A 26,150-nucleotide genomic window follows, 5' to 3' on the forward strand; every position below is an offset into this window, starting at 1 on the left:
TTGAAACAAGATTAAGGTGGACAAAACTGACAAAAGGGGATATCAAGTGCCAGGATAAGGAGCAACATTATTAGGTATGGGCTCTGTCTTAGCCCGACCAAACATAGACAAACGTGATTTCGACCGGGTAGGAACTGCCGCCGGCCGAGTACTTTGGGGGGTACTTTGTTGGTTTTCGCTCTCCACTTCGGCGGGGCCAGCAGATTCGACAGGAGCGGCGCGGGCCTCCTCTACCTTTCTAACACCTTCGCGTATTTCATCAGACGTAGCGCCCGCCGGTGCGGTCGTCGTCAAAGTCTCAGTAGGACGAATTAGACCCTCGGAGGTGTCTTGGTTGAGCTTGGTGATCTCTTCTTCCGTCACCAGACGCTCATTCTCCAAACGGACTTCGCGTCCGCGTTTGTGGCAGTACCACAACACAAAGAGGAGGACTGGATAGCGCCATAGTCAGCAAACGGACTCATTCACTTGGTGGGCTGCTTCACTTACTGAACAATGCCAAAGACCAGAGCACATTCATGCCCATAACAGCAGGGAATCGAGCTCGCAGGAATGTCATGATGGATCGCAGCATTCCTACGAGAGCGGCTGGCTTCGACACAAGTTCCTTTAGACTTGGAATATTGACCCCCATCTTCTCTGCAGCTGCAGCGGCCTTACCAACATTCTCCATGTTGACACCGCTCTTGCCGGCGCGGTCGGCAGCAACGGCCAACATCTCTGGGGCCAAGGTCTCGGTCCAACGCTCGGGGAGTTTCTCGATCAACTTTTGCATGGGACCAGGCAACTTCGTATAGGTTTCTTGTAGTTGGCGATTCCCGTTGGTCAGCAGCATCTCCAAGTCATGATAGGCAGTTGGTACTCCGTTGATCAGATCTTTGAAGATGAGCTTGAACTTGCGTAAAAGCTCTTGTGTCTCCTCGCTGATCGAAAATACACGGTTGTTATCCGCTGCCAGGTTCAATCGCTCAAGAATATCGGTCATGTCCTCTGCATCTTTATCTTTATCTGCGTCTTTCCCGTTTGTTGATGTATCCGATGTGGTTGGACGACTCGCGGCTTCGTTTTGCGATTTGTTTGCATCCAGGGCCTCTTTATCCTATTTGCGCGAAGTCGTATGTTAGTACATACACAAGCCAGATGCAAGGATCCGAAAATGAACACGACTAAATAAATGACTGACCTTCTCTGTGTTTTTCTTCCAAAACATGGTACTCCATCGTTTCTTCTTCTGTTGAGGCTTTGAAACTTCCGACTTTGGTGTATCAGACCTCGTCAATGTTGCCTGAGAGTTCTTCCTGCCTTGCCTACCCTCCTCGCCCAGCTCCTTTGCTAACTCCTCCCCAGGCGAGGTAGGTAGAGGGATGTTTTCAGCTTGTACGCTTATCGCAGGTTGCAGAGACGCCCCAGCAGGGCTTTCGGTTGGGATCTGCTCATTCTGTTCTGTTGTAATGGGCACAGATTCCGGCTGGGCGGTGACTTCGCGTAGGTAGGCTTCATCTTCCGGCGTCAGGACAGGCTTGGGTGCACTGGTCATTTGCGACGAGCGCCGTAGGTTCTTTATTTGGTTGAGATATTGCATGGCCATAATGCAGGTTCTCGCTGTATCAAGGACGGTAATATGGGGGTTGTTTTGTGTTCCTCGATGGGAAATAAACGATAAGAAAGGGTAAGCCGAACTGGGACGGGCGCGTACTGAAGGTAAGGGGACGCGCGCGCTATAAAGTTTAGTGATAGATCAACTTCCCCAAGCGGCTAGGTGAGTGATATGTCAGATAGAATAATTCGATGATCAGAAGATCTCGCAGCTCACTAAGTTGCACGCTAACACCAAGCTTTTGTTTCGCAGGCTCGAGCCTGTTCTCGTGATGATATCACCGGTGGCTTGGCAACCCCGCATGTGCCACCGCATCACTAGCACCGCCACATGTTCCCATCTATGGACTTGGCTCGAACATCCTTGGACAACATTTGAATTAAGACAAGATCTTCATTCGTTGGTTAATTCTCTTCCACTTAGATATCTGCTTTGCTAAAATCTTCCATTGTATGTGCCTCTTGTTTACTGAGTAGGGTGTTGTTATTTATATATTCTGTCAAAGTGCAAGGTCAAATACATGGATTTACAAGGTATTATACCATGCAAATCATGTGACTTCGAGTACCATCCATGCATACCATATATTAAGTCATCATTACCGCTCAGATTGTTGAAATAGCGGGTTTTGTCATTTTAGTTAATTAGAGTTCTTCATCTATGCCATTTTTACCCATACATTGCAATACAGACAGATTTCTGTCATATTCACCTGCGCAACGTGTAATTTTACTTTAGATGAAATACTCCAATGCAAACACTATTCGTTTTGTATATCATGCTCATGTTTTCAGAACCCGGATGCCTGGATGCTACTACCTAAGGATAAAGGATTGAACTCTAGGGCGTGAATGATGGATCTGCCGCTTCAAAAGATCGCATCACCGCCATTGTAACTACTGGGTACCCCATGATCACATCATGCAATCCAGTTTTCAAGATCTCTTCGCGAATAACCCCATTCTCCGTTTTCCATTCCATCATGGACCCAGCAGCTCCCAGGTCTGCTTTCAAATCGAGCTTCTTCTGTTCAAGATCGTCATAACTGATCCCCGCTGGCATCGAGGCATTAACCGCGTGCCAAAACACAAGTTGAGAATGGTGCCATGGAATGTCATAGTCATCCTCGGCGTGAATTATTGTTATTCTGTATTTCTCTCCGTTCCGCTCGCTGGACTGAATATATTGCGCAATATTATCCTTGCTCAGCCATTTGTCTCGAATGAATCGTTGAAGATATTTGAAGAGGAAAGGGAACCTGGCAACCGGCGACAAGATTGGGACGGTACCCGCGACTCGATAGGTTGAGACCAATGTCGCGACGTCCACAAATGGCGCAACCAGCACCGTGCCTGCGAAGACTATTGGTGGATTCTGCACAGCAAGATGTTTGGACACAGCGATGCTCACGGCCGTGCCCATAGATTGACCAAATATCAAAATTCGAGATGGAGGGATACCTGCAACATTCATTGCCCAGTCCACCACGGCGAGGGCATCGATGATGAGTCCGGTTTCAGATGGTGTTCCGGTACTCTTGCCGAATCCTCGGTAATCAAATGTGAGAACATGGATTTTCCCAGGATTTCCCGCTGATAGCGCACGGTAATTTGGGACCCGGTACCCCGAGGCGACGGTTCCTCCAGCGCCGTGCATGTGAAGAATTAAACGAGCGTCGGGGTCCTCTCGTAATAGTTGATATCCCAGTCGAGACTTGATATCGGACACAAAGCCTACTGGCTCTTCGATAAGAGGCATTTGATGCTTGCGATATAATTCCACGGGAAGAATATGCCAAGCGTGTAGGAATTCACCGTCCGTCGTTCTGATGGAGAACGGAGTGACTTGATTCCTCAGGAACCCAAAAGTTTCGGGGACATCGAGGTCTTTGAACCATGTCATCTGAATTGCGTGCAGATAAACGACATGTGATTGGAAGGTTGATGTGGTGAGCAACCCTAGGAGGATCGCATATAGCCCAACCGCAATAGCGACTGGTATTGACGCATATTTGAAGAAAGAACCTGCTATCTCACTAGCTGTCATAATGGGCTAACAATGGAATAGGAATATTGTAGAGGAATGAGGGAAATGAGAAGAGAATCTTCAACGCTGACGGTCGACCTGGTGCAGCACACTAAAGGAGTGGGGCGGGCTAACCTGTCTGGGATCTACATACTTCCCCCACTAAATGTCGCTTTTTGGTGAAAATCCATCTTCAGGCTATAAATAATACCCTTCTTCTTGGGATTATAAGGATAAGTATTTGTTTCAATGGCTTCTAAGCGCCGGACCCTGCTTGGCTGGTCTGTTCGGCCTCATCGCCCTGGAATGAGACCAGCCGTGTGGTGGTCCAGTGGAGCTTAACCTAGCGGTTATTGGAGTGAGTTGATTGGATCTAAGACGTGTGCGCACATCGCTACAAAGTACATTAGGACTCGGTGCCTACGGAGTGCATCTCTCCTAATATGATTTGTCCCCGCTGAAAATCACATTCTAAAAAAAAAAAAGAAAACAAAAAGAAAACAAAGTGTCGATTCTACAACGCCAGCTGAAGTACAGTAGTACAAACAATGATTTTCCCACAAAATTATCAAGCAATGCGGCTCATGTAGTCGTCGAGATCGTAAATAACCCAGAGATTCTCACAAAAAGGGCAACCAGTAGACTGAGTACTCGTAGGTATCGTAAATAGCGGGGTCTGCTGCTCTTAGTGCGGCAAATACCTCTGCTATCATCACAATGCGACTAAGAAGATAAAATACCGGGGACGAGAGACTGAAAAGTGTCAAGATGCCATCCCACCGGAGGATAACCTTCTCAAAGTGCATAAATATAAGCATCGACACGATTGAAACAAAGGCGGATACACGCCAGAGCCACAACTCAACGATCGATGGAAACATGGTATTCCAAGATACGAGGTGAAGGGCGCCGAATGAAATCCCGAACAGACACGCTAAAGGCCAGATTCTTGACCTATATAGATCGGGATCCCAATGGGACACAACAATATCCTTCCGGGACTCATGTGGATCTTCGAGATCTCGTATCTCGCTTTCGTTGATTGTGGGTTCGTGTGGTTGTTCGGTGATTGGATTCTGATTTGTGCTCTTGAGAGCTTTTGTTTGAGCCTCCTGCACGAGTCTATCCGCTTCTACCTTCTCAAATACCCGCGGGGTGAGATACCATATATTCCAGTATGACGTTTGCTCTTTCATCCCCTCATTGTCAAACTTATTACTCACAGCCATCGACTCAAAGAAGTGGATTTGTTCCAGGCTCATTCCCGGAAGCACAACAAGAGATGGGGATCTGATATCCTTGGGCTTGTTCCACCAGAAGAAGTATGTCACGATAAACAGTGGGATATAACCCAGAGTCATCGACTCCAACTGCGAAAGTGGGAGATGATAGGAGATACGCAATATGCATTGTGCTGAGAACCAGGTCACTTGGATCAAAGCCAGTAGTTTTGCAGCATTATCTGATTTGCTCTTGTCGCAGATGTCATCGAGAGACAGACCCCAACTCAGATGGTCTTCCCACCGAATGAGGTTTTGCTGTAGTAGCCAGGTATATTGGTTCGGCCAAATAACGCGATCGCCATTCGGTGTTTGGTACCTCAGTGCGAGCATACTGATGTAGAAGGCATGCACAAGTTTGAATTGACCTGCTGTGGAATCGGCACATTCCCTTTGCATCCTGCGGCACTGTGCCCATTCCTGGAGTCCTTCCACCGCAATAAATTCCGGTGCGAATATTGTCTTTAGGAAAAGCGCAAATTTATGGAGATTTGCGTAGGATTCGCGCTTGTAGACTCGGGGATGAATCACGACCCAGGTGCACATAAATATTGTGGCCAGACATGTTGTGATCAAACTTATCGTACCACGACCGGGGTTGTCCCAGACCCATCCGACCAATTCCTTATGTTTTAACGAGCTGATGCTGCAGTTTGAGCATGTTTGGTTGCTCATTGAGGCGTTCAGTTAATTGGAAGCAGGCGCGTGCTGCTGGCGATTCGATTTGAGTCAGGGAACGACATGAAATGGTAAGTTGAATACGAGAGGAAAATCCAACAGTTGTACTTCTAGAATACAGCATTAACAGATATATTCCACAACCTAAATAAGCGCTGGATATTGCTGCAAGGCTAGGTTCGACAACGTGTTCATGTCACATATATCCCAGGGCAAGGTAAGGCTGATGCCCAAAGCCTGCAGGGGTAAACCAATTTAGATATAATTAATGGAGCAACATATTTCTAATTGGTAAGTGAGTAAGTTCAGTGGATGTGAGAGGAAAATGGGGAATTAGTTGCTATTCGCACTAATAACAGCTCACCTATAGCCGCCACTATATTAGGGCCGTTTATCTTTGCAAGGATCCTATCCACCCAGTGACGCTATGGGCATTATCTTGTTCGTAATTTTATAAAACGTCCAATCTACTCGGATATCTGTTTCTATGGCGATTACATACTCCATGTCGTTGGAAAGGTATTATAGAAAGAGAATGAAAGCATGGACATTGCGATCGATGTTCCTAGAAGTTCGTCAATAATAACAATATTAGGTGCTAGAAAAAAAGGATTCCCAAAGGACTGGAGGCTCCGTTGTTATTCTTTATTTTTACTCCGTACAACGATCTAGAACACCTTAGGCTTGAAGTCAATATAATAGATCTATCTATGCGTTAAGGGTGGCCATATCGTGATCCATCCACACCTACGTAGGTACTATAAAAAGAATAATGCACCAGAATAATGCAGCTAGTCAGTTCTTTGCTAGTGGCTCTTGGGTCGATATTCTTTTCAAATGATCTGTCACTTCTAATTATTAATTCCTTTCCATTTCGAGATGAAGCATGGTTGATAACAACTTTTCTTGGGTCCGGATCGAACTTTGCGGCAAATAATAGATTGGTTTTGATCAAGCCATACCTATTGCCACGTCAGAAAAGCACAAAATGCTAAGATGATGCATTTTCTAGAATAAGTCCTGCCTAAGTACGTAGTCACGGGCTGAACGAACCATACCTTTGCTGCGTAGATACATTTATGGGTATGAGAGATCCCTTGCTAGTGCCCTAAAGATGAACGGAGCTCGGAATACCGCACAGCCTCTGCTGGACTACCGAATTGGGTGACCTTACCGCCATCCATAACAAGAATTCGGTCGTATTCCACGGCTGCCTCGAGTCTGTGTAAAAGTGAAGTTGGAGTCTTATCCGGCAATCTCTCTTTGGTCAGCTTTCGAACTCGTTGCTCATTTGCCATGTCAACGTTAGGGTCGATGGTTAGTCTAGAATGATCTTTCATATAATAAATCAAGAGGCTTCATTTACCCCCTTGTCGCTCCATCGAAAAGAATGATACTAGGTGACTGACGACTCGCTTCTAGAATAGTGAGGGCCAAAGAACAGAACTGAGCCTCACTACCTACTCGAGAAAGTCACATACTTTAGCAGACCGGAAAATCCTCCAGAGCTTTCCACCTTTTTTTTGATCGCGCACTCGGCGACAATATCCCGTATTTTCTGGTCCCCGCGAGCACCATGTGGACGCAATGTATCTCTCAGAGTCTGCCCTTGTAGATAAGTGTCTTCCGCAATGAGAAGGAACCTTGATTCTCGCGACAATATCGTTCATTGGTTCGGCGGTGGGCCTCTCGTAACCATTTCCAGGCAACCGACTCGACTCGGAAGAGACGTTTGTATCGGTACCGCTAGACGAAGTTGAAGGCACAGGGGAGTAGCAGGAAACGAGATTCCCAGTTTCAAGAATTCGGTAGACACTACCAACCATTGCCGCCCAGCGCAATTTCACCAATCATTAGTCCCGTTTTACATCATGAGGATCACCACTTACTATCATGAGTTGTTTCAATCACAGTAATACTCAGTGACCACAAAAGCCTGTGTGATCCGAAGAGAGAGAGAGAGAGAGAGAGAGAGTCTTGTATGTGTGACACGGTCTTCTGATCAAGGGCGCTGAATACGTTGCCGAGGAAAATAATACTAGGTTTCTAAGCGATCGTTCGAGCCAGAGCCTGCAGTACCAATTAGTTATCTACACCGGCAGCAGAGATGAAGAGATATACCAGGCGCTGTGTCTCTCCTCCACTAATCCGAACGCCTTCACTGCTAACAGTTGTATGGGCTGGCTGCGACTCAACCAGATCTCATATCCGTAACTCTCGGGAGTATAGTCATCTTCTAGATAACGTACTAGCTCCGTGGCAAGAGATGGCTGCCTAGAGCTAAATATAGTGAGACATAGCCGAGGGATTAATGGGAGGAACAGGTATCGACCTAGACACAAAAGAGCTCGGCCGGGTAGACCGAAATACGAAATTGTATGTGTTAGTAAAATGTATGTGGTGTCTATAGGATCTGTAGAACGGGTTAAAAAAAAACTTGAACGCCTTGTCAATATCCGTGAGAGTTAAATATCTAATTGTGCTGTATAGAGACTGCGGCGAATCGGTTTTAGATCGGCGGCGGTTAGGGTGCGCTGGTAGTCGGTCAATAGAATACGATCGATCAAGCGAGCGATAGGAATAGGATTCGTGACATAAAGCTAGCGCTATTATCTAGAAATAGGGTTGTATCTTCTAGACCTTTCGAACGCACACTCTCTAGTTCCGCCATGAACAATTGTACGAGTAAGGTAGCAAGAGCCGCACCTGCCGCACTGCGATTTGATTCAAGGGACCAGTATGTGCGGGTAATCGCAGGCCTGAGTAGAGCTGCGAGACATAGGTAGAAAGCAAAGAAGAGACATGGACGAGTAGACCGAGTATGTTCATAATGAGATAAAATGGCGATTGCACACGCAGCGAGCAAGTATAGCACGGCGGCTAGAACGAAAAGGCACGTTGTTACGCCCTCATCAGAATTACAAAGGTAGAAAGCAACTGCACTCTAGATAAATGTAAACTATCACTCTAAAAATATGTCTATGTCACAGCTTGAGAAATTATAAAAGTTCCCATCGAGCATGGGCTGGCCGGCGAAGTAATATACAGAGACGCGTGGCCGCACTCATCAAAATAGAAGTGGGGAGGGGATAAAATCAAAGAATAGCTCTTCAAAAAATAACGTAAAGTCGAAAGCTCTCCGACAGGGCGCAACTGCGGGGCCAAAGGCCCTGTCTGCGGCGAAAGGGACGACATGAGGCGTTGGCTAGACACCGCAACTGGGGAAAGCTAAGAGAGTTGAACTTGTCGGAAGTGTGAGTGAGAATGGGATATAACTACAGGGTTACCTGCAGCCTCCCAGAGCATATGCTCTACCTCTTTCGAACAGACCGTGCCCGAAGATGACCCGGATAGATTAATATGGCTACCTTGTCTAAATAGGAATAGACTGGGGCCCGTTCCACTGTTCCAAGGTTCCAAGAATATGCCAAGCCTCCGGAAGTTCCTGACCAGGTGATCCATGGATCTTCTGATATCCGTGCACTATGCGATTGGCCGGGTCATCGCAGAATCAGCCTTGGAACTCCGTCGGTCGCCCGACAATCGTTTCCTTGGCTAGTCTGCCTATATTATAACGTTCTTCGTAGAATACTGTTATCAAATTACCGAATTAGAGGTCTAAAAAAAGGAAGAAAAAGAGTATCCGACCTTGGCATGTGTCTAAATTTTCTCACTCTGGAGCGTTACGGGTGGGTCGGAGACTAAATGCAACAAGACAGAGTCTCCATACTATTTTGATTTATGATCACCTGGGTGCTGGACAGCCCTTTCGACCGTGGACATGTTGAAGAAGGGAACGTCCAAGGCTGAATGTTCGAAGGCATATGGGTCGATTCAGCACTCGCAATTCAGCTTCATACCCAGCTTTGCATGCAAAAGACCCTAGGTGTAGAAGTGTGTATTGTCAATCTGCATCTATCTGCTACTTGTATCCTCTGTACTTCAACGATTAAATAATAAAACCGTGCAATAAAGAAAGGGCGGGCAAGGCCGACACGGAGTGGAGGACAAGGTGACAAGGTTCCCCACTACAATATGTAGGGTACATACCATGCGACGCGTGTGCGGTATACCGGTGCCTGATTCTGCAGTCAGCATACCCCACCCAGAAATGGACTACGGCGTCTGCTCTTGTTGATCGGGGATTGCCAACCTTAGCCCCGGGGACCTTGGCGATGATTATTTATTGATTAGAAACATCCAGGGATCCTGGCTCTTGCCCAAGTGGATACAGAATCGGATGTAACCATTCCAGCTCTAGCAACCACGTGCCTCATGCATTAGCAGGAATCTAATAGAGTAAACCCCCCATTATAACGATAATCCGGTTATAACGATCGGAATCGGGTGCTTGAATTGTCCATATATCAATATATGGCACCTTGATTGAACGATTACCTGGTTATAACGACACTGTTTCGGTGTCTATAATATATCGTTATAAATAGGGTTTACGGTATGGTATGCAAGGAACACAAAGCGTGGCTATCTGATTAAAACACGTACATGAACGTACATGAACCCCGCTTCTGCAGTGATGACTTTATATTTTAATTTACTTTGCCATCCTGGATCTTCTAATTTGACTTAAAAACCCCGCAAAGCCAAGCCCCACAATTTCCGAACCCTAAGCTAAGTTCTCGATTGCTTCACTTCAATGGGTACCTACCTGTTTTCATACTTCAAAAAGGGCGGGCCGGGCTCCAGAAATAAAAGCTTCACCGAAAGTAAAAATAAGACGAAAGCATTCCCGGGTAGCGGGTAATAGCTGGTCCGGTTTCAGCTCGGGATCTTCGGGTGCGAAAATCCCATATTTTTCGTATAACACAGCCCGACAGGATCACTTCTACTTCTGGTGGAAGATGGTAACGATCTTCATCAATTGGCGTCGATCAGAGTCCGATCAAGGTTCAAGCTTTAATATATTCCAGGTTGGGAAGGCCAAGGCATTTTAATTAAACACATGACTATATTTCACGCTTCCCCGCAAATATTTGTTCGACTAGCCGACTTTCCAGCCGTTTTCAGGGCTAGCCTTGCCAAGTCCGTCTTTGGTTGCTCATGTTTCTGCTCCACACGACGGCACGAGTACGATTTTTGTCACCGCTAGTGCAGGTCAAACTTTCCAGCCCCGTAGTATGGTTTGCAATACGAGTGTTCCATGGATTCTTCTATCATCTACAACACATTAGATTGAAAGGCCAATTTACACTTTTCACGCCTTTTCTCGCCGCCTATATCCTATAATTTGCACCTAATCTTTCCCACTCTACCTAGAATACTAACATGGTTCGTAGTGGGAGCAGGGGTGGAAAGAATAGGTGAAGACCCCCACGATCACATGTTATCACATGCCTAAGGATCGTCCTTTATGTCTATGTTCTAAACCTTAGTTCATTTATTCGCCTAATTAGTCCATATGCGTATGGATATAGTGGATGAAGTGGGGCTTGCTATATAGTATACTCACGTTTTACTCCATAGCAGTTGTTCCTCCACTTCTCTTCCTTCTGTCCCTTTTTCTAGAGTTTTGAATTGACTCCATTCTTTGTTTAAAAGACATGGCACGTGGAGAAGTGTACCAAAAAAGGCCGCTTCACCAAACCGTAGAAGCGGCTAACTACGCATTCTTGTTCCGTATTTTGAATTCTTAATGCTTGAATCATATGTGATATAAGTCTACATCCAATTCGCAAAACAATCTATTTGTTTATTTTATAGCTTTTTGTATTTAAATCAGATATCCAATAGCTATTGAGACGTCTTGCACGGAGCGGGTAACGGTGAGCCAGGCCGTCGAAATTTAATATGGGAAAATCTTCCGTACTACGGCCCCATTTCTGTGCTTCAAAACATAGACATCGTCAAAGTGGCTCACGGGTAGTTATTAGCAATTTTGATTAGTTCACGATGGTTTTGGACACACATGTCTCAGCGGCCTGGTCCCATACGGTGTGAAGATCAAATGAGGCTTTGAAGCCTATAGGTAGTACTTGCACTCGCTGGGGCTATTGTCAGCAGACTGACAAACCGAGAAATCCACGGAGATTTCCCGAATGGTTCATTTGTAAATTACCTTGCATGATGGCTTGCTGGCTCTGTATTATGCATTACCTGTTTGGGATGTCATCCCCGACGTAGTCCACTTGGCGCCACATTCGCCCACCTTCCCTGCATACAGTGTGCAGATATAGCGACAACGAGTACGATGGGGACTTTGAGGGGTATTTGAAGGATTATTTAAAGAGCAAGACGACCCGACACGGTTTTCCTTTTGTGCATCCAAAGACAACGGTCCAGCAGCCTTCCTAAGTCCCTCAAGATCATTCTATAACATCCTCATACATTGTTTCAATATGTTGTTCAACTACCAATCCTTGCTCGTGGGAGTCTCCCTGATCTCTCAAGCCCTTTCTGCGCCTATTTTGAAGTCGAGGGCAACTGCTGGTATGTCAATTCATCAGCCCAGCTCTGTTCGACTAGGCAGCTCTAACATTTTCTCAAGCCACCGCTGCCTTCCCTGATTTGCACCGTGCAGCAAAGCTTTCTTCCGCTGCCTACACAGGTTGCATCGGAAAAGCCTTCGATGTCACTATTACCAAGAGGATTTATGACCTCCTGACCGACACCAATGTAGGCGTGGTATTCGCCCTATACGTTGGCAAATGACTAATTTCAATAGGGATTCGTTGGATACTCCACCGAGAAGAAGACCATCGCGGTCATCATGAGGGGCTCGACTACCAGTATGGAAAAATCACTTCATCTTAATACTACTCACCGTGCTAATTAATCTAGTTACCGATTTCGTGAACGACATTGACATTGCTCTCATCACTCCTGAGCTTTCGGGCGTGACTTTCCCCTCTGACGTGAAGATCATGAGAGGTGTTCACAGACCTTGGTCCGCTGTACACGACACCATCATTACTGAAGTCAAGGCGCTCATTGCGAAGTACCCTGATTACACTCTGGAGGCAGTCGGACACTCCCTCGGTGGTGCCCTCACATCCATTGCCCACGTTGCTCTGGCCCAGAACTTCCCGGATAAGTCACTCGTCAGCAATGCCCTTAACGCCTTCCCCATTGGCAACCAAGCGTGGGCCGACTTTGGTACTTCGCAGTCCGGTACCTTCAACCGCGGAAACAACGTTCTTGACGGTGTTCCAGTAAGCCATGGTTGAAACTCACATGCTATATTAAAGTGGCTAACCATACAACACAGAACATGTACTCGACCCCGCTTGTCAACTTCAAGCACTATGGAACCGTGAGTTATCCTACCGAGGCCCCTTTAATACCAATATTCAATCGCTTACCAACCGTAACCATGCACAGGAATACTACAGCTCTGGTACCGAGGCTAGCACCGTGAAGTGCGAAGGCCAGCGTGACAAGTCTTGCTCTGCTGGCAATGGCATGTACGCTGTCACTCCCGGTCACGTCGCAAGCTTTGGGGTCGTGATGCTTACTGCTGGTTGTGGCTATCTGAGCTGAGTACCAGAAGAGAATATGACGGAGCAATGTTCGACATGGATCACTTATTCTGAGGACAGAGCGACCTCGGATAACTAATATATTATCTACTGTTCTAATAGTTAGTTTATACTTATTTGTGTATATTGGATGGTTGGTCATCCAAAGCGATCAGCGTAATAAAAATACATCTGATTTGAAATCAATTCCACTACATCATGGCCTGTTAAGAATATAGATAAGTCATAACGTTTCTTTTGCCCCACGAAGCCAAGCCAGACTCTAGAATTTCCAAACTTTTCAAACGGTTACTTCATCGTGCTCAGTCATGGCAGTTCCGCTGTCCAATCCTTTATCTTCAATCTGTTGGGCCCGAATCCTGGTCTCACTAACTAGATGCTGGCTTTTCGGGGAGTTGGGGATAAACCAGGGGCTCTCAGTGAAGAGATTTTTCATCTCTTCAAGGGGCAACCGTTTCGTTTCCGGAAGCATGGCCCAAAAGAAAACGGCATTCGTGAAATTGCAGACCTGTATGAAGGATATCAGTGACTCGTGAAGTTCTCACTAGGGGGTAGGAAAAAGAGAGGCAAGGAGAGGTGATTGATTGGTACTCACCACAAACAGGATGTAAAATCTCGAACCGGAGTTTTCCATTCCAATAGGTGTTACTTGACCGATCATTATGCTGAGAAAGAAATTGAAGTTAGGGGTTTTATCACACTATGGTGAAATTCAAAAAGGGAGTTGAAGACACACTTAAAGGCGAATGATACCATGCAACCCAAGGCTACCCCCTTGGCTCGGGTTGCTGTATCGAAAATCTCGGCAGGGATCATCCAGGCTGAGCAGAAGTTAGCAGTGATATATGCAATTGGGGAGTCAGATTACGGGAACGGAGATAGAAGGTAACCATACATAGTGATCACATACTGGCGAAGCAGAGATTATAAACCCATGTCATGATAATGAAACCCCAATGTGCACCAGTGTTGTGCACATCGGGAGGGAATTGAGCTAGAAGAATTGTGCTGATCACATATGTGAGACACATGGCAAGATTTCCACCAACCACAAGTTTATGACGGCCTATTTTATCGACGACCACATGAGGAGAGATTCACCAATAAGGCCAATGATTGAGTTGATGGCTTGGTAGCGCAGGGTGTCCGTTCCGTCAGTGCCAATTTGTTTCTAATTTGGAGTCACTGTCAGCTATTTGAAGAAAGGGGATTCTGGCAAGAAAGCTTACAAAGATGGTGACCGAGTAGTATTGAATTGCGGAAACTCCGGTCATTTGTGTGGCAGCTTGCATCGCGCAAGTCAACAGGAGACGGCGGAAGTTTGACTTATCAGTGATCAACTGAGAGAATTTGACCTGACTATGTTCTTTCTCTTCGGCAACCTGAGCTCTGATTTGCTCAAATTCAGCGAGAACCCACGGATCGGATGTGTTACCATTGGCATGTAGCCGTGCCAGAGTCTGTAGACCCTTCTCCAGCTGACCCTGGCTAATGAGCCAGCGAGGGGATTCCGGGAAAAGGAAAATCAGACTGGACAGAAGAGCAGCTGGCACAATCTGGATGCCCAGTGGTATGCGCCATTGGCGGTTGTCCGAAAAACTGACATAGGTGCCATAACTGATCCAACTTCCACAGACGCCACCAATGCCGAGCATGAACTGTTGAAGTCCGGTGACCAGGCCTCGAATATTGGGGTGTTGGTGATCGAGCAAGGGGCTGTCGGGCCTCGAGAGTTCTCGTCTTCACTATTTGGTTTGCAAGTGGGAACATGCAAGATGATGGCGCAGACAACGATTACAGGATGGCACAGAATCAGTACCGTGGCCAGGGATGCATTTGCGTTTAACCTCTCGACACTGCTGACAAGACCGCATGGCCTGCAAGATAAACATAGGGTGAGGACGAATGAAGAGTGGATTGCTCTGTGCTTCGTGGCCCACAGTGGGGAAAGGACAACTGCGGAGAAACCAGCACTGCGGGATTCTGAGAAGACAGGTATAGCAAATTATCGCTAAATATACCCAAATAAGAAGCTAACAGCAGTATTCGGGTTGTCAGTTTGAGTGGACTTTGGTAAATTGTGTCGTGATCGTTACCACTAAAATATTAGGAAGGACTCCAGGAGTACAAGTTAGACTATAGAGCACCCAAAGTGACTTGGGTAAACTTCCTAATTGGGACTAGTTTTGTTTTTACCTACGATGTACTAGTTATGTAGTGGCTAGTTATTCGTATACGTATACGCACTCTACTTTACATTTCTAATTCTTTCTGGTTACATCGTTACATCAACTATCCATTAACCTTCGAATGCTTCAACACGCTCTTGTGGAAGATTGTACATATAATTTCATTGGTTCTGATTTAACGCATCTATTCTAAGTGTGACGTGAGAATTTAGCGCCAACATGCACAGCCCTCAATCCCCAAAGACCCAGCCACACGTAATTCACCTGAGCCTGAGCCTGAGCCTCAATTAACAGGTGACTTGGTGTCTAGTCACATTTGATATCACCTGACCTGCGCATTTATAAACCCCCTCTTCCCGATTTCCTTTCTCCTTTTTTTCTTTCCTTCCACGCCTGCCGGAGTCGATAACTGTTCGCTAAGAGAGTCACTTCAGATTCTCGAATGCAAAGTCATCCCAGAACTGCGTATTCCTCGTCTTTTAACTAAGACTCGGGGGACGTTTCTGTGGGGAGCTTCCAAGACTCACATGCTTCGTGTGCATGATCAGCAGCGTCAATCCGCCTTTCTTTCGACCAACTCGTATCATTCCTTCCGATAAATACAAGTTTATTTCGTCAGTTTTGACTATCTTCTACGGGCATATCTCGGCAATAGGCTCCCTTTGCGCCGTTATGTTCAAGCGCTCTTTCGTATCTAAGGACCGGGCGGGTAAAACCGTCAAGGTCGCCAAGAAGAAGTACGACGAGCTGGTAAAGGAGAAGATGAAACAGAAAGTGGAAAGTCCCTCGATGGGAAGGTGTGTTTTTTTATATATAAATGCGGACCCGCGCTTTCCATAGATATCAACACTCATTTCATGTGCTGATAATGTATCCCTATAGTCCCCTTACCAGCCCTATCATTACTATGATTGTTGGCCAAGACCAGCGTCTCTTCGCCGCCCATGAAGATGTCCTATGCGTGTCGCCGTTCTTTAGTTCTGCTCTAAAAGAGCAATTTCTCGAAGACGGCGCGAAGCAACTGACTTTGCCCGACGAGTGAGACAATCCTATCCATTTCGATTGAGCACAAACTTATACTTGAGATAGAGAACCTGAGATTCTGTCCTGTGTTCTCGAGTTTTTGTACAAGGGCGACTACTTCCCGCGCTTGTTGCGTGGAAAGCAAAGAAACTCTTGGTCGCTCGAGAACGCCCAGGATATCAATCAAACTGGTGGCCGTGGGTCGAGCGAGCCGACAATGTTCCACTCTAAAGTGGGAGATCTCGTTCTCCGAGACACGGCAGTGTACTGTGCTGCCGAGAAGTACGGCCTGGAAGAACTGAAGCGCCTTGCTCTCCGAAAGCAAGGCCTTCAGAGTGGTATTCCAGCCGACGTGATCTTGCGATCCGCTCGATATGCATATGACAACACACCCGAGTCCGATTCCCGACTGCGCGCTCATTACCTGGCTCTTATCATCCGCAGTCGCAAGACCTTTAAGAGCAGCGGAACCTTGCAGATGGAGATGGAGGAAGGGGGCAAGTTGTTCTTCGATCTGTTTGTGGCAATGTGTAACCACATGGATGATCTCTCGGAGTTGCGGTATGACTCAATTTCTCCTTCTGCTTCTCCCTCGCCCTAGCTCTCTACGTATCTCCCTTTTACTGCTGACCGTCTTCCTCAATGTCGAGCCCTGAGTGCTTACACTCGTGTCTACCAGCACCAAGCGATCGCCGAGGTTCTTCTAAGCGGTTGTAACATTTCCCTACTCGATCGAGCGACTTGCATTTTGAAATTGAACAAGCGAGGCATGCACTTTTACACCAGAATGGCACACTGACAATGAACTTGCACTGGCCTGTGCTTTTGCTTTGGCAACTTGACCTTCACTTCTCTCGAGGTTGGCTGCCCTTTTGGTTCGAAGAACCGACCTTATTCGCCTTTAATAGGATCCACGGTGTATATTGACTTGCGTTCAACCACTCTACACTCCTTGAGATTGAGCTCTTTTGACACAGTCTTTTATGATCTGCGCTTAATCTGCTGCTCTTTTTTGCGACGGTGATTATGCCTTTGCCATTAGTCTGGCAATGCGCCTATTTGATGATGAGAAACAGAAATGAAAAAAAAATCCGGCCACCTCAAACAAGCACACCGTAGAAACATTTATGAAGTAAATAGCGATATTATGCCTCATCTCCTAGTCTTCGGGTTGTTTGAAGATCTAGGCAACCCAGATAGTGAGGCCGAATGCTCTGCTCCGATAACACTTGGGGTATGCGGACTGATAATTCAGCATCTCACCGTTTACGAGATCTGAAATGTGCAATCAGTGCTGTCGGTCTGCCCGGGTCCCCCGGCCAACTTCTCGCTGCACCGAGTATTTTCCCATATAAGATACACCAGCACGGTAATATTCAGGACGATACTCGCATGTAGGCAAAATAGCCCCAAATCCCGAGGGGTAACTTGGGGCTTCGTCGGCGAAGAATACCTGAGGTCCGATAATATTTCCGATGCACCATTCAACAAAACACAGTGGGGTAAGACGTGCATATCAGATAATCTGGTTGACAAGGCTACCTTCCCTGGGCCTTTTACAAATGGGGTCCTCGATTGAAGGCTAAGGGCAAATACAGTATTAAATTGTGAGAATGTGGCAAGAAGCGATGATTTATACAAAGGCAAAAGATAGAAAAGTAAATAAATGAGAGATCCATGGATATAAATATGTCGTTCTTGATGCTTATGATATTTGCCATATTCTTTGAGAAGCGAATCCTACAAGAAGTATCCACCCTCTATAGTTGATTATACACTCCTATCCTATAAATCTGTCACGACTAGTTTCTCATTTCAACCACGCATCATGGATAGCATTTAGCTGTTGAATTGCCGGACTTGTCCTATGGTAATTAACCACATACTTTGATATGTTTATTCTCTACAGGAGTCACTTTTCGGATATTTTCTACAATTATTCTTCGCATATAACCTTTATACCAAGGTCCGTATCCTGAATCCTTCGGAGGCTCTGTGATCCCTGGGAAACTTTTCAAATCACATCATTAAGCATTGTCCATTCGTAATTTTGTATCATTGATTATTCAATCTTGCGGGAATAGAAGGCAGGTTATCTATAATCGATATTGTTAAAAGCCCTCCGTAGCATATTAGAACTGCAGCCCAGTTAATTATTCTCCTCTAGATCAATTTAAAGTCTATGGGTAGATGTTACCTTCTTGACTCTGATCATTGTTCGCCGGTACAACTGTAGTCGAGTCCCTCGGGTAAATGTCGGAACCCCAATTAGCAATATCAAGGACCTGGGGATCTTATTGTCGCAGCGATATACTCTCTTTAATCTTGTGGGCAAGCCCGTAGAAGAGTGATTTGTGCTTTATCACCACAACAACCTTTATCAACCGTTGATTTCAATTGCAGTCAAGAAAAACGTTTATTTGCACCGACACGAAGCTCTCACCCGTCGTTTAAACCAAAAGATTATAAAGGGCCTGGAGTTCGGCATTGTTCCCGACGTTGACGGGAGTTTCGACAGCACATTTTCACTACCCGTGGATGGTATCGCCTCTACATATGCTAGCAAAGACAACCCAAGGTGAGTTGTCTAGGCCTCATTGCTTGCTGATTCGGGTGACGGCACGGCACGTCAGACGAATTCTATTTTCGAGAGTTGCCAACCATTCAATGCTCATTGAGAACTTCAGTTCCTTTTCCTTCGAATCTTACTAGTCATACTCTTCTATCACTTGCAACGTCTCCAAAAATTGCCCACCATGTGAGTTTGTGACTTGCGGCTTCCCATCACTATGTCCTTGGTTCCAGCCCCATTACCCTTAGTATCCTATTCGAATTAATCGGCTGGCACTAAAAGCCAGATCAGCAGAAATCTCACTTCTCTTTGTACCTCCTTGTACCTCAAAGAGCTCTCAATTTCGTGAAGCCTTTTGCAATGACACTGACAATCTTCCAGCTTTCGGTGACCAAGCTTAACAACCCTCATCTGAAATGATTAGTGAAGTCCCAGATACCCCATTCAACGACACCTCGAACAAAATGGGGCCCAGAACTTATCTGAACACTGGCCTGAGACACCTGAACAAGCCCCGCGCCCTGGAGCCCGGTGAAACCCTCATTATTCGGTACAAGAATTCCCTCCGACAGTACAAATCCGACGTCTGGATTGGCGTGGTTTTGCCAGATCAATTCGGCCCAACCAGACACATTTCTCGCCGCCCTATTGGTGCCCAGCCAACTGAGGGTGAGTGGATGACGCACCTGAAAGACCGGATGTATTCCGTGTATCTTCCGGGACGAAACATGTAGTAAGTTTAGCCTCTTGTTTCACACCCAAAAAAGACCCCCGACGTTACACGTTTACTGATGTATATGTGGGCCCGTTGGCTTTTCTTCGTTCTTGTTGATCTCTATGTCGGTTTTTCTGACAATACACATTTGTCTTTTGATGGATCAGAATTGCACGCTAACTTGTGTGAAGCAAATGGGTCGGACTCCAGGATATCTTTGTCCTCAACGAGAAGACAGTCAACGTTCTTCGACGCGCCGGGAGGGAGCCAGACGCCAAGATCTGGGACGACCTGATGGACATAATCCGAACTGAGCCCGGGCTCGACTTCTGGAAGAACATGTCTCTCCAGGAACTAGGTGCCAAAGGAAAGCGAGGCAAGGAACTCCGTCTCGTGTTGCCGAGTGGCCATGAAGACCTTGTCTCCGGCGGAGAAAGCCATGGTGACGACGAGTCCGAGGAGGAAGATGAAGATGACGAATATGACGCTGAAGATGAACATGAAGAAGTTCCATCGAATCACGTGGAGCCTAGCACTGATGTTGCACCTCGCTCATCTAATGAGCAAACAACTATCAGGTCATTTTCTAACGCGCGTGCTGCACAGGGTATTCAGTTCAGGCAGACATTGAGATTGTTTCAAGATGCCAACACCACTGCATCTCCATCTGAAAAAGTCACTTTTGCAGACAGAGAGGGTTCCAGTTTAGGGATGACCCGGAAATTCAACCCATGCCCCCCTCTGATGCCTCCCACTTCTTCTCCTTCTCTCCCAACCTCATCGGCGTTCATTACCCCACCAACCAGCATGACTCAAGGCACGGTGCCTAAAGTTGAGAATGATACTAGGTTTGTCAAATTCTGATGTAAGGTCTCAATGCACGTCCACTCACAAACTCTTTTTAAATCTACAGTGCTAGTGTTATTGCTACTACTAGTGCTGGTCCTGCTACTGCTGGTGGTAGTGTTTCAGATGTGGCACCCCAGCATCCCGTTGCAGAGTTCTCAATCTTTGATTTGACCCTTAGCCAAGCTCTGAATCACGTCTTCCTGAATCAACGTGAAGCCGCCAAGATCACCGATGTGTTTCTCGGCGCCGTGGCTCTCGAAAGACAACCCGAACGCGTACAGATTCGTGAATACTTAGCGGATGGGGAATTCCAACCTCGCCTGATCACACTGAAAAGTTCAGGCTTCTCTCATCCCACTCCATTCCCAGCCCTGGATTCCAACACCAGCAGCACCACCTTCCGCCTAGTTGGCGACCAAATGGGAATTGGTCAGAACTTCAAATTGCAGGGCGTGAGCAACAGCCTCGATCTAGAAAATGCCATTACCACCCTTGGAAGAGTGTACCTTCAAGCCCGCCGATTTGGCTTGATGGATTTGGTTTATCGAATTACATTCAAGCTACAAGTCGCCTGGAACTGCTACCCGGAGTTATACCAATCCAAGCCTCTTCTCGAGGTTGCTTCTCTTGCCTTCTCTGGCCGGACAGAGTTTGATGAGGCTGAATGCGACTACCTCCAGTCATGGCTCATTCACTTTATTGCCGAGGCATCCGATTTGCTCACATACAATGCCAGCGAGCAGTTCTGGTCATTGTTGCGATCCCATCCAAAACTTCAAGACAAAGTTCTCAATCTTCGCACCCTCGCTCACATCCATAACCCGGAGTTGTATGGCAATACCCGTGCCCTCCTTGAGAGCCGCGGTCTGGGAAACTAATGATGTGCACTCCTATGGAATGGGAACTACACAGGGAGCTTTGTCTCCCATAAAACGGCTTGCCTGTTCCTTTTGCCTTCTTATCGGTTTTACACTCGGGTCATTTTTGTTCTTAATCATTCCGCTTTTTTTTTTGCGTGCCTTTCATATGAATTTGCTGATTATGGCGTTTCGGTCATTTCACCTTGCGCAGGAGAAGGATTTCCATGAAATGGTTTATCTTCTCTTCCTTTCGTCGTTCTGAGGTGGACATAGGGAGATCAGGCAGGCTCATGGTTAGCCTTTATCAAGGCAGATATTCTTAATCAACAGATTTCATTCGTCTCCAACACTCGTAGTGATAGCCCTTTGACCGTGCTATGTAGTTCGATGGTCGCATGAAGCTTGATTCTCGCAGGTCATACCGACAAGATTATCTCGGGCCATATTTCAGGATCACAGTACCATATCCACCGTCTGGATACTTTCATGATAGTGGTGCTAGTCTTCGAAGACGTACCTCAACCACCTTGATGTACAAAACTCCTTGTTATTACAAGATGTACAGCGGTAATTTCTTTTTGAAAATAATTCAATTCGTTATGTCAACTCGCAGGCTAATCGATGGTGAGAAAGACCCGAAAATGAATACATATGGCGGTGCACTTGTGCAAACCAGCCATCGCTAAAGGGAAACCGAATCCCACGCCCGGAGGAAAAAAAGAGATGAAAACATTTAGAAGAATTAAAAAAAAAGAGAAAGAAAACGCAAATCGCAAATCGCAGGTATCTCGCTGGCATCCATCGAGATTGTTGTACAGAGCGAAATGGAAAACAAAAAGACCCGATGGAAAAAGACCAGTTGAAACATAAAGCACAAAAGAGAAAAGTTGGTATTTCGTAATTCACAAGAGTGCAAGGTTCTGCACACGAAATGAGGCAGGCTGGGACAACAGGCGAGCTTAGAAGTCGTCATCGTAATCCTCTCCCTTGACTGGCTCCAGAGGAGACTCGAGGGGCTGCTCAGTACCATCCTCAACGGGCTGCTCGGCAACGTCCTCAGCGGCCTGCTCGGTAACGTCCCCAACGAGCCCCACAGTAGCGTCCTCAGCAGGTTTCTCGGTAGCGTCGACAATGGGCTCATCGGGAACCTCGGAGGAAGCATTCTCGGGACTATCCTCAGACTTCACGGCGGTGTCCTCAACAGATTTCTCAGTGGAGGCCTCGGTAGGCTCCTTCTCAGCCTGGTCAGCGGACTCATCGGTGACCTTAGCGGCAGCCGGCTTGCGACCTCCGGTCTTAGGCTTCTCCTTGGCAGCGTTGGTGGGCTCAGCAACCTTGTCGGCAGCCACCTTGCGGGTGCGAGTTGCTTTGGGCTTGGTCTCAGTGGCATTATTGCCGTTGGTCTTGTTGTTGGCATTGCGAGTGCGCTTGGGCTTCTCAGTAGATTCCTCAGCATGCTCTTCCTTTGAAGCATCGGCTCCATTGGTCTTGGCTCCCTTAGTAGCCTTCGAGCCATTCTTGGTATTTGTGCCATTTGCAGTCTTCACACGAGTGGTAGACTTCTTCGTCTGGCCATTGGCAGGACCAGTCTCGTTGTCGGCAGAGGAGACATCCTTCTCAACGGGAGAAACCTTGTTGTTCACATCCTTCTTGCCACGAGCCGCACGATTCTTGACAGGGTTGAAGATAGTGGCGGTCTCATTGTCCGCAGAGGAGACATCCTTGTCGACGGGGGCAACATTTTCCTGAGCATCCTTCTTGGCACGAGTTGCACGAGTCACGGGCGCCTTCTTGGTTGGCTGATCCTCATTGGCAAGGGCAATCTCGCCGGACTCGTTGTCGGAAGCGGAGGTAGCGACTTTCTTGCTACGAGTAGCACGCTTGGTGGGCTCCTCCTTGGGTTCAATGTCGTCAGAGGCAGTTTCATCTTTGGTAACCTTCTTAGCACGAGGAGCACGCTTCTTGGGCTCGATATCAGCAGAGGCAGTTTCAGTGGTGACCTTCTTGGCACGAGGAGCACGCTTCTTAGGTTCGGTGGGCTCCTCCTTCAGTTCAATATCGTCGGATGCAGTTTCATCTTTGGTAACCTTCTTGGCACGAGGAGCACGCTTCTTGGGCTCGGTTGGCTCCTCCTTGGGCTCGATATCAGCAGAGGCGGTTTCATTGGTGACCTTCTTGGCACGAGGAGCACGCTTCTTAGGCTCAGTAGGCTCAGTGGGATCGGTGGTCATCTCAATGTCAGCATCGGCACCCTCGTCTTCAGAAACCTTCTTCGGGGGATGGCCACGGCCACGCTTCTTGGGCTCAATCTTGACATCAGCCTCCGCAGTAAAAACTTGGTCCTCAGCAGTCTCCTTTCCACCGCGGCCACGCTTCTTGACCTCCTTGGGCTCAGTGTCAACGATAGCGGCCTCGGCAATGGCTTCATCCTGATCATCGGAAGCCTTCTTGGTACGAGTTTGTTTCTTCTTGGTGGGCTCCTCGTCCGCATTCTCGGAATCAGTCAAGCCATGTTTCTGGGCAGGAGAGGACTGCTCAGCTTCCTCGGACTGGGAGTGAGATTAGTATCTCATATGAAATGGATACAAAATGGAATCCACGAACCTCATCGGCCTTGGCCTTGGTCTTGCGGCTCTTGGGACGCATGCCAACATGTCCAGGACGGTTGAATGCAATGTCCTAGGAAGTATTAGTTGATCCATTTCAAAGGAAATGATCCAAGTGTGCAGATCGAGGAAGGTGAACTTACGCCATTCCATTCCTCATCTTCGACGTGACCCACTTCGATGGCCTTGCGAACCTTCTCCTGGAGCTCATCGGTGAGCTCATTAAAGCCATCAAGGAGAGAGAAATCAATATCCCCAGAGTCCGTAGTGAGCTCCTTCGTAACGTTCACGATTTGCTTGGGGGTAAGGCAACCCCTAAAGGAGGTCAGTACTTTAAATATTTGCTCAGGAATAGAAACCATGAATAATATTAAGACCACCATGTGTCTTAACAAGGCTGGACTCACCAGTGGCGCCAGTACCAGGCCTGAAAGGTCGCATTGTCCACCCATGTACCAACACGTAATTCACCCTTAGCGATCTTGCTCCTCTCTTCGAGGCAATCGGGGGCCCTGCAGCCAGCACGGCCTTGAGCGGCAATCTCTGACGATGAAGTTAGCTGTGATGTCATGAAGGCTGCTGTAGCTCGTTGGGCTTAGGGAAGTGGGTATTTTTGTCAGAAACAACAGAATACACCAAGGAGATGTCCATGAATTAGGGCATGGTATCACATTTTCAGTCGTGCAACCAGGACTCACAGTTGGCGCAATGGACATAGGTCCATTGACCATGCGAACACCAGTAGGGAAGACATAGAAATACGAGATGATGCAACTTACCAAATCGGTATGGCATTTTGACTGATCGTAGTCACTATGCAAGTAGGAAGAAAAGGAAGTGTAAGTGTGTAAGTGTGAAGTTGATGGATGTGAAGTGAAGTAAGTAGGGTAGTACCAGCTGGGCAGGACACAGATATGCGGGAGACTAGTGACTATGTAGTGAACAAAGGGAACATGAAGAAAGAAAATAAACCCGTTTGCGCAGACTGACCACACTCCGAAAATAGGAAAGTTCAAAAATCGAAGTTATTGTAAACACCAAGTCAATAGGATCATTCAAAGCGGACAGCTGCAAGAAAGTCTTATTAGGTGGTCACTTGACCTTTGACCTTTACCCGAGTATTGGCATATGCTCTCTTTCATTGTTCTCAGTAAATAGTGAGATATATGAAGATTCCCATTTGGGGGAAAGAACAATAATACGGAACAAAGAACAAAGAAACAAAGAAATGGTCCCTTTGTCCCGCCCCTTTTGAACATGCATTTTCTAGCCAATCAGAAGTCTTCTCGGTATATAATTAGCTACCTAGGTATTGTGTTATTTCTTTGATATTTTCCCCCAATCGTCGCATTTTAAGTTACCATTGATTTATTTTATTGGTCTGTATGCATCGCGCGTACTAGACCTAAAAAGGGTCTGACGTTTTGACCAGTTGTTACTTAACAACTTCCAAGTTTCCGAAGTGCTCAAAAGATGGTTGAAAATATACCTACATGAAGGTAGTGTTGTTCGAGTAGTAGTAAACTTGATTTCCTGCTGTTTTTAAGATATTGAATGTTCGTCCTAGTATGTTAACTATTCATTATCAGGAGGCGACTTTGGATTAGGGCATGGTAATACTTCCTATAACCTTGTAGCATTGAAGATATCCGTACCGCCGGCATATCCTAATTTATAGCTCAAAGCAGCCAGTAACCATTGGGAGGAAATTTTTATTCTTGCCAATGAGGAAATTACGGCATCTCATACCATAAGAAATTTTCATAGCATAAGCATGTGACAAGAAGCGTTCTCCCCCACGGCCTGTGATGTTGATGGGAGTCGATTGAGCTGCCATGATATCTAGATATTTAGGTATCAATTCCATAGGTGTTCCCATTCCATAGGAATAGATCGTATGAAGATCAGTCACAAGGGCCCGGTTCAAAGTGGGAAAGGCCCATGGATGGGTATTCCAAGCTGGGACGTGTAAAGAATTGGCATTCCACACCTACATAATTCCCGAGATGCCACTTTGGATATCACGAACAAAGTATCTGAAAGATAGCGGATTATCAGCAACCTGAATAGCATCAAAACAAGCATCCCAAGCTAAACAGTATTGGAAGAAAACCTCTGGAAACGGTGATCTGCCATGTGCTTATGCCGCTAACCGAAGGCGGTTAGACTATTTCGACGGTTGAATGTTGCCCAAGTCTACATCTTGAGCTTGGTACTACCTACTACTCGCCTTTCTCGGTGCACTCGAACAATCCAAACC

General features: G+C 46.7%; 9 protein-coding genes across 9 annotated transcripts; 3 read left to right on the forward strand and 6 right to left on the reverse strand.

The window, feature by feature from the left end:
- Positions 1-42: 42 nt before the first annotated feature.
- Positions 43-1,537, reverse strand: N7455_006213 (uncharacterized protein; the record flags this gene model as incomplete). The annotated part of the gene is made up of 3 exons (XM_040955863.2): positions 43-431; positions 490-1,099; positions 1,184-1,537. 3 exons carry the CDS (start codon positions 1,535-1,537, stop codon positions 43-45), a joined length of 1,353 nt encoding a protein of 450 aa, XP_040813788.2.
- Positions 1,538-2,437: 900 nt separating this feature from the next.
- Positions 2,438-3,643, reverse strand: N7455_006214 (alpha/beta hydrolase; the record flags this gene model as incomplete). The annotated part of the gene is made up of 1 exon (XM_040955797.2): positions 2,438-3,643. The coding sequence occupies one exon, from the start codon at positions 3,641-3,643 to the stop codon at positions 2,438-2,440; it is 1,206 nt and encodes a 401-aa protein (XP_040813682.2).
- Positions 3,644-4,242: 599 nt separating this feature from the next.
- N7455_006215 (uncharacterized protein) lies at positions 4,243-5,577 on the reverse strand (the record flags this gene model as incomplete). The annotated part of the gene is made up of 1 exon (XM_040955763.2): positions 4,243-5,577. The coding sequence occupies one exon, from the start codon at positions 5,575-5,577 to the stop codon at positions 4,243-4,245; it is 1,335 nt and encodes a 444-aa protein (XP_040813825.2).
- Positions 5,578-6,680: 1,103 nt separating this feature from the next.
- Positions 6,681-6,878, reverse strand: N7455_006216 (multidrug resistance-associated protein; the record flags this gene model as incomplete). Its single annotated transcript, XM_065605302.1, has 1 exon — positions 6,681-6,878. One exon carries the CDS (start codon positions 6,876-6,878, stop codon positions 6,681-6,683), a length of 198 nt encoding a protein of 65 aa, XP_065461156.1.
- A 5,058-nt stretch (positions 6,879-11,936) lies between these two features.
- On the forward strand, positions 11,937-13,077 carry N7455_006217 (putative alkaline lipase; the record flags this gene model as incomplete). The annotated part of the gene is made up of 6 exons (XM_040955751.2): positions 11,937-12,027; positions 12,086-12,213; positions 12,263-12,326; positions 12,379-12,749; positions 12,806-12,850; positions 12,919-13,077. The coding sequence occupies 6 exons, from the start codon at positions 11,937-11,939 to the stop codon at positions 13,075-13,077; spliced, it is 858 nt and encodes a 285-aa protein (XP_040813639.2).
- Positions 13,078-13,356: 279 nt separating this feature from the next.
- Positions 13,357-14,912, reverse strand: N7455_006218 (uncharacterized protein; the record flags this gene model as incomplete). Its single annotated transcript, XM_065605303.1, has 7 exons — positions 13,357-13,584; positions 13,672-13,741; positions 13,813-13,897; positions 13,987-14,070; positions 14,178-14,247; positions 14,306-14,792; positions 14,896-14,912. 7 exons carry the CDS (start codon positions 14,910-14,912, stop codon positions 13,357-13,359), a joined length of 1,041 nt encoding a protein of 346 aa, XP_065461157.1.
- A 705-nt stretch (positions 14,913-15,617) lies between these two features.
- N7455_006219 (BTB/POZ domain-containing protein) lies at positions 15,618-17,331 on the forward strand. The gene is made up of 3 exons (XM_040955893.2): positions 15,618-16,062; positions 16,148-16,303; positions 16,355-17,331. Exons 1-3 carry the CDS (start codon positions 15,806-15,808, stop codon positions 16,887-16,889), a joined length of 948 nt encoding a protein of 315 aa, XP_040813774.2. The 5' UTR covers positions 15,618-15,805; the 3' UTR covers positions 16,890-17,331.
- A 1,945-nt stretch (positions 17,332-19,276) lies between these two features.
- Positions 19,277-21,302, forward strand: N7455_006220 (uncharacterized protein; the record flags this gene model as incomplete). Its single annotated transcript, XM_040955802.2, has 3 exons — positions 19,277-19,593; positions 19,767-20,423; positions 20,489-21,302. The coding sequence occupies 3 exons, from the start codon at positions 19,277-19,279 to the stop codon at positions 21,300-21,302; spliced, it is 1,788 nt and encodes a 595-aa protein (XP_040813818.2).
- A 941-nt stretch (positions 21,303-22,243) lies between these two features.
- N7455_006221 (PARP-type zinc finger-containing protein) lies at positions 22,244-24,685 on the reverse strand (the record flags this gene model as incomplete). The annotated part of the gene is made up of 5 exons (XM_040959194.2): positions 22,244-23,833; positions 23,889-23,963; positions 24,034-24,205; positions 24,298-24,433; positions 24,670-24,685. 5 exons carry the CDS (start codon positions 24,683-24,685, stop codon positions 22,244-22,246), a joined length of 1,989 nt encoding a protein of 662 aa, XP_040810358.2.
- Positions 24,686-26,150: the final 1,465 nt, after the last annotated feature.

Source organism: Penicillium solitum (assembly GCF_028829755.1).
Source record: "Penicillium solitum strain IBT 25940 chromosome Unknown utg000004l_segment0_segment0, whole genome shotgun sequence".
NCBI lineage: Eukaryota > Fungi > Ascomycota > Eurotiomycetes > Eurotiales > Aspergillaceae > Penicillium > Penicillium solitum.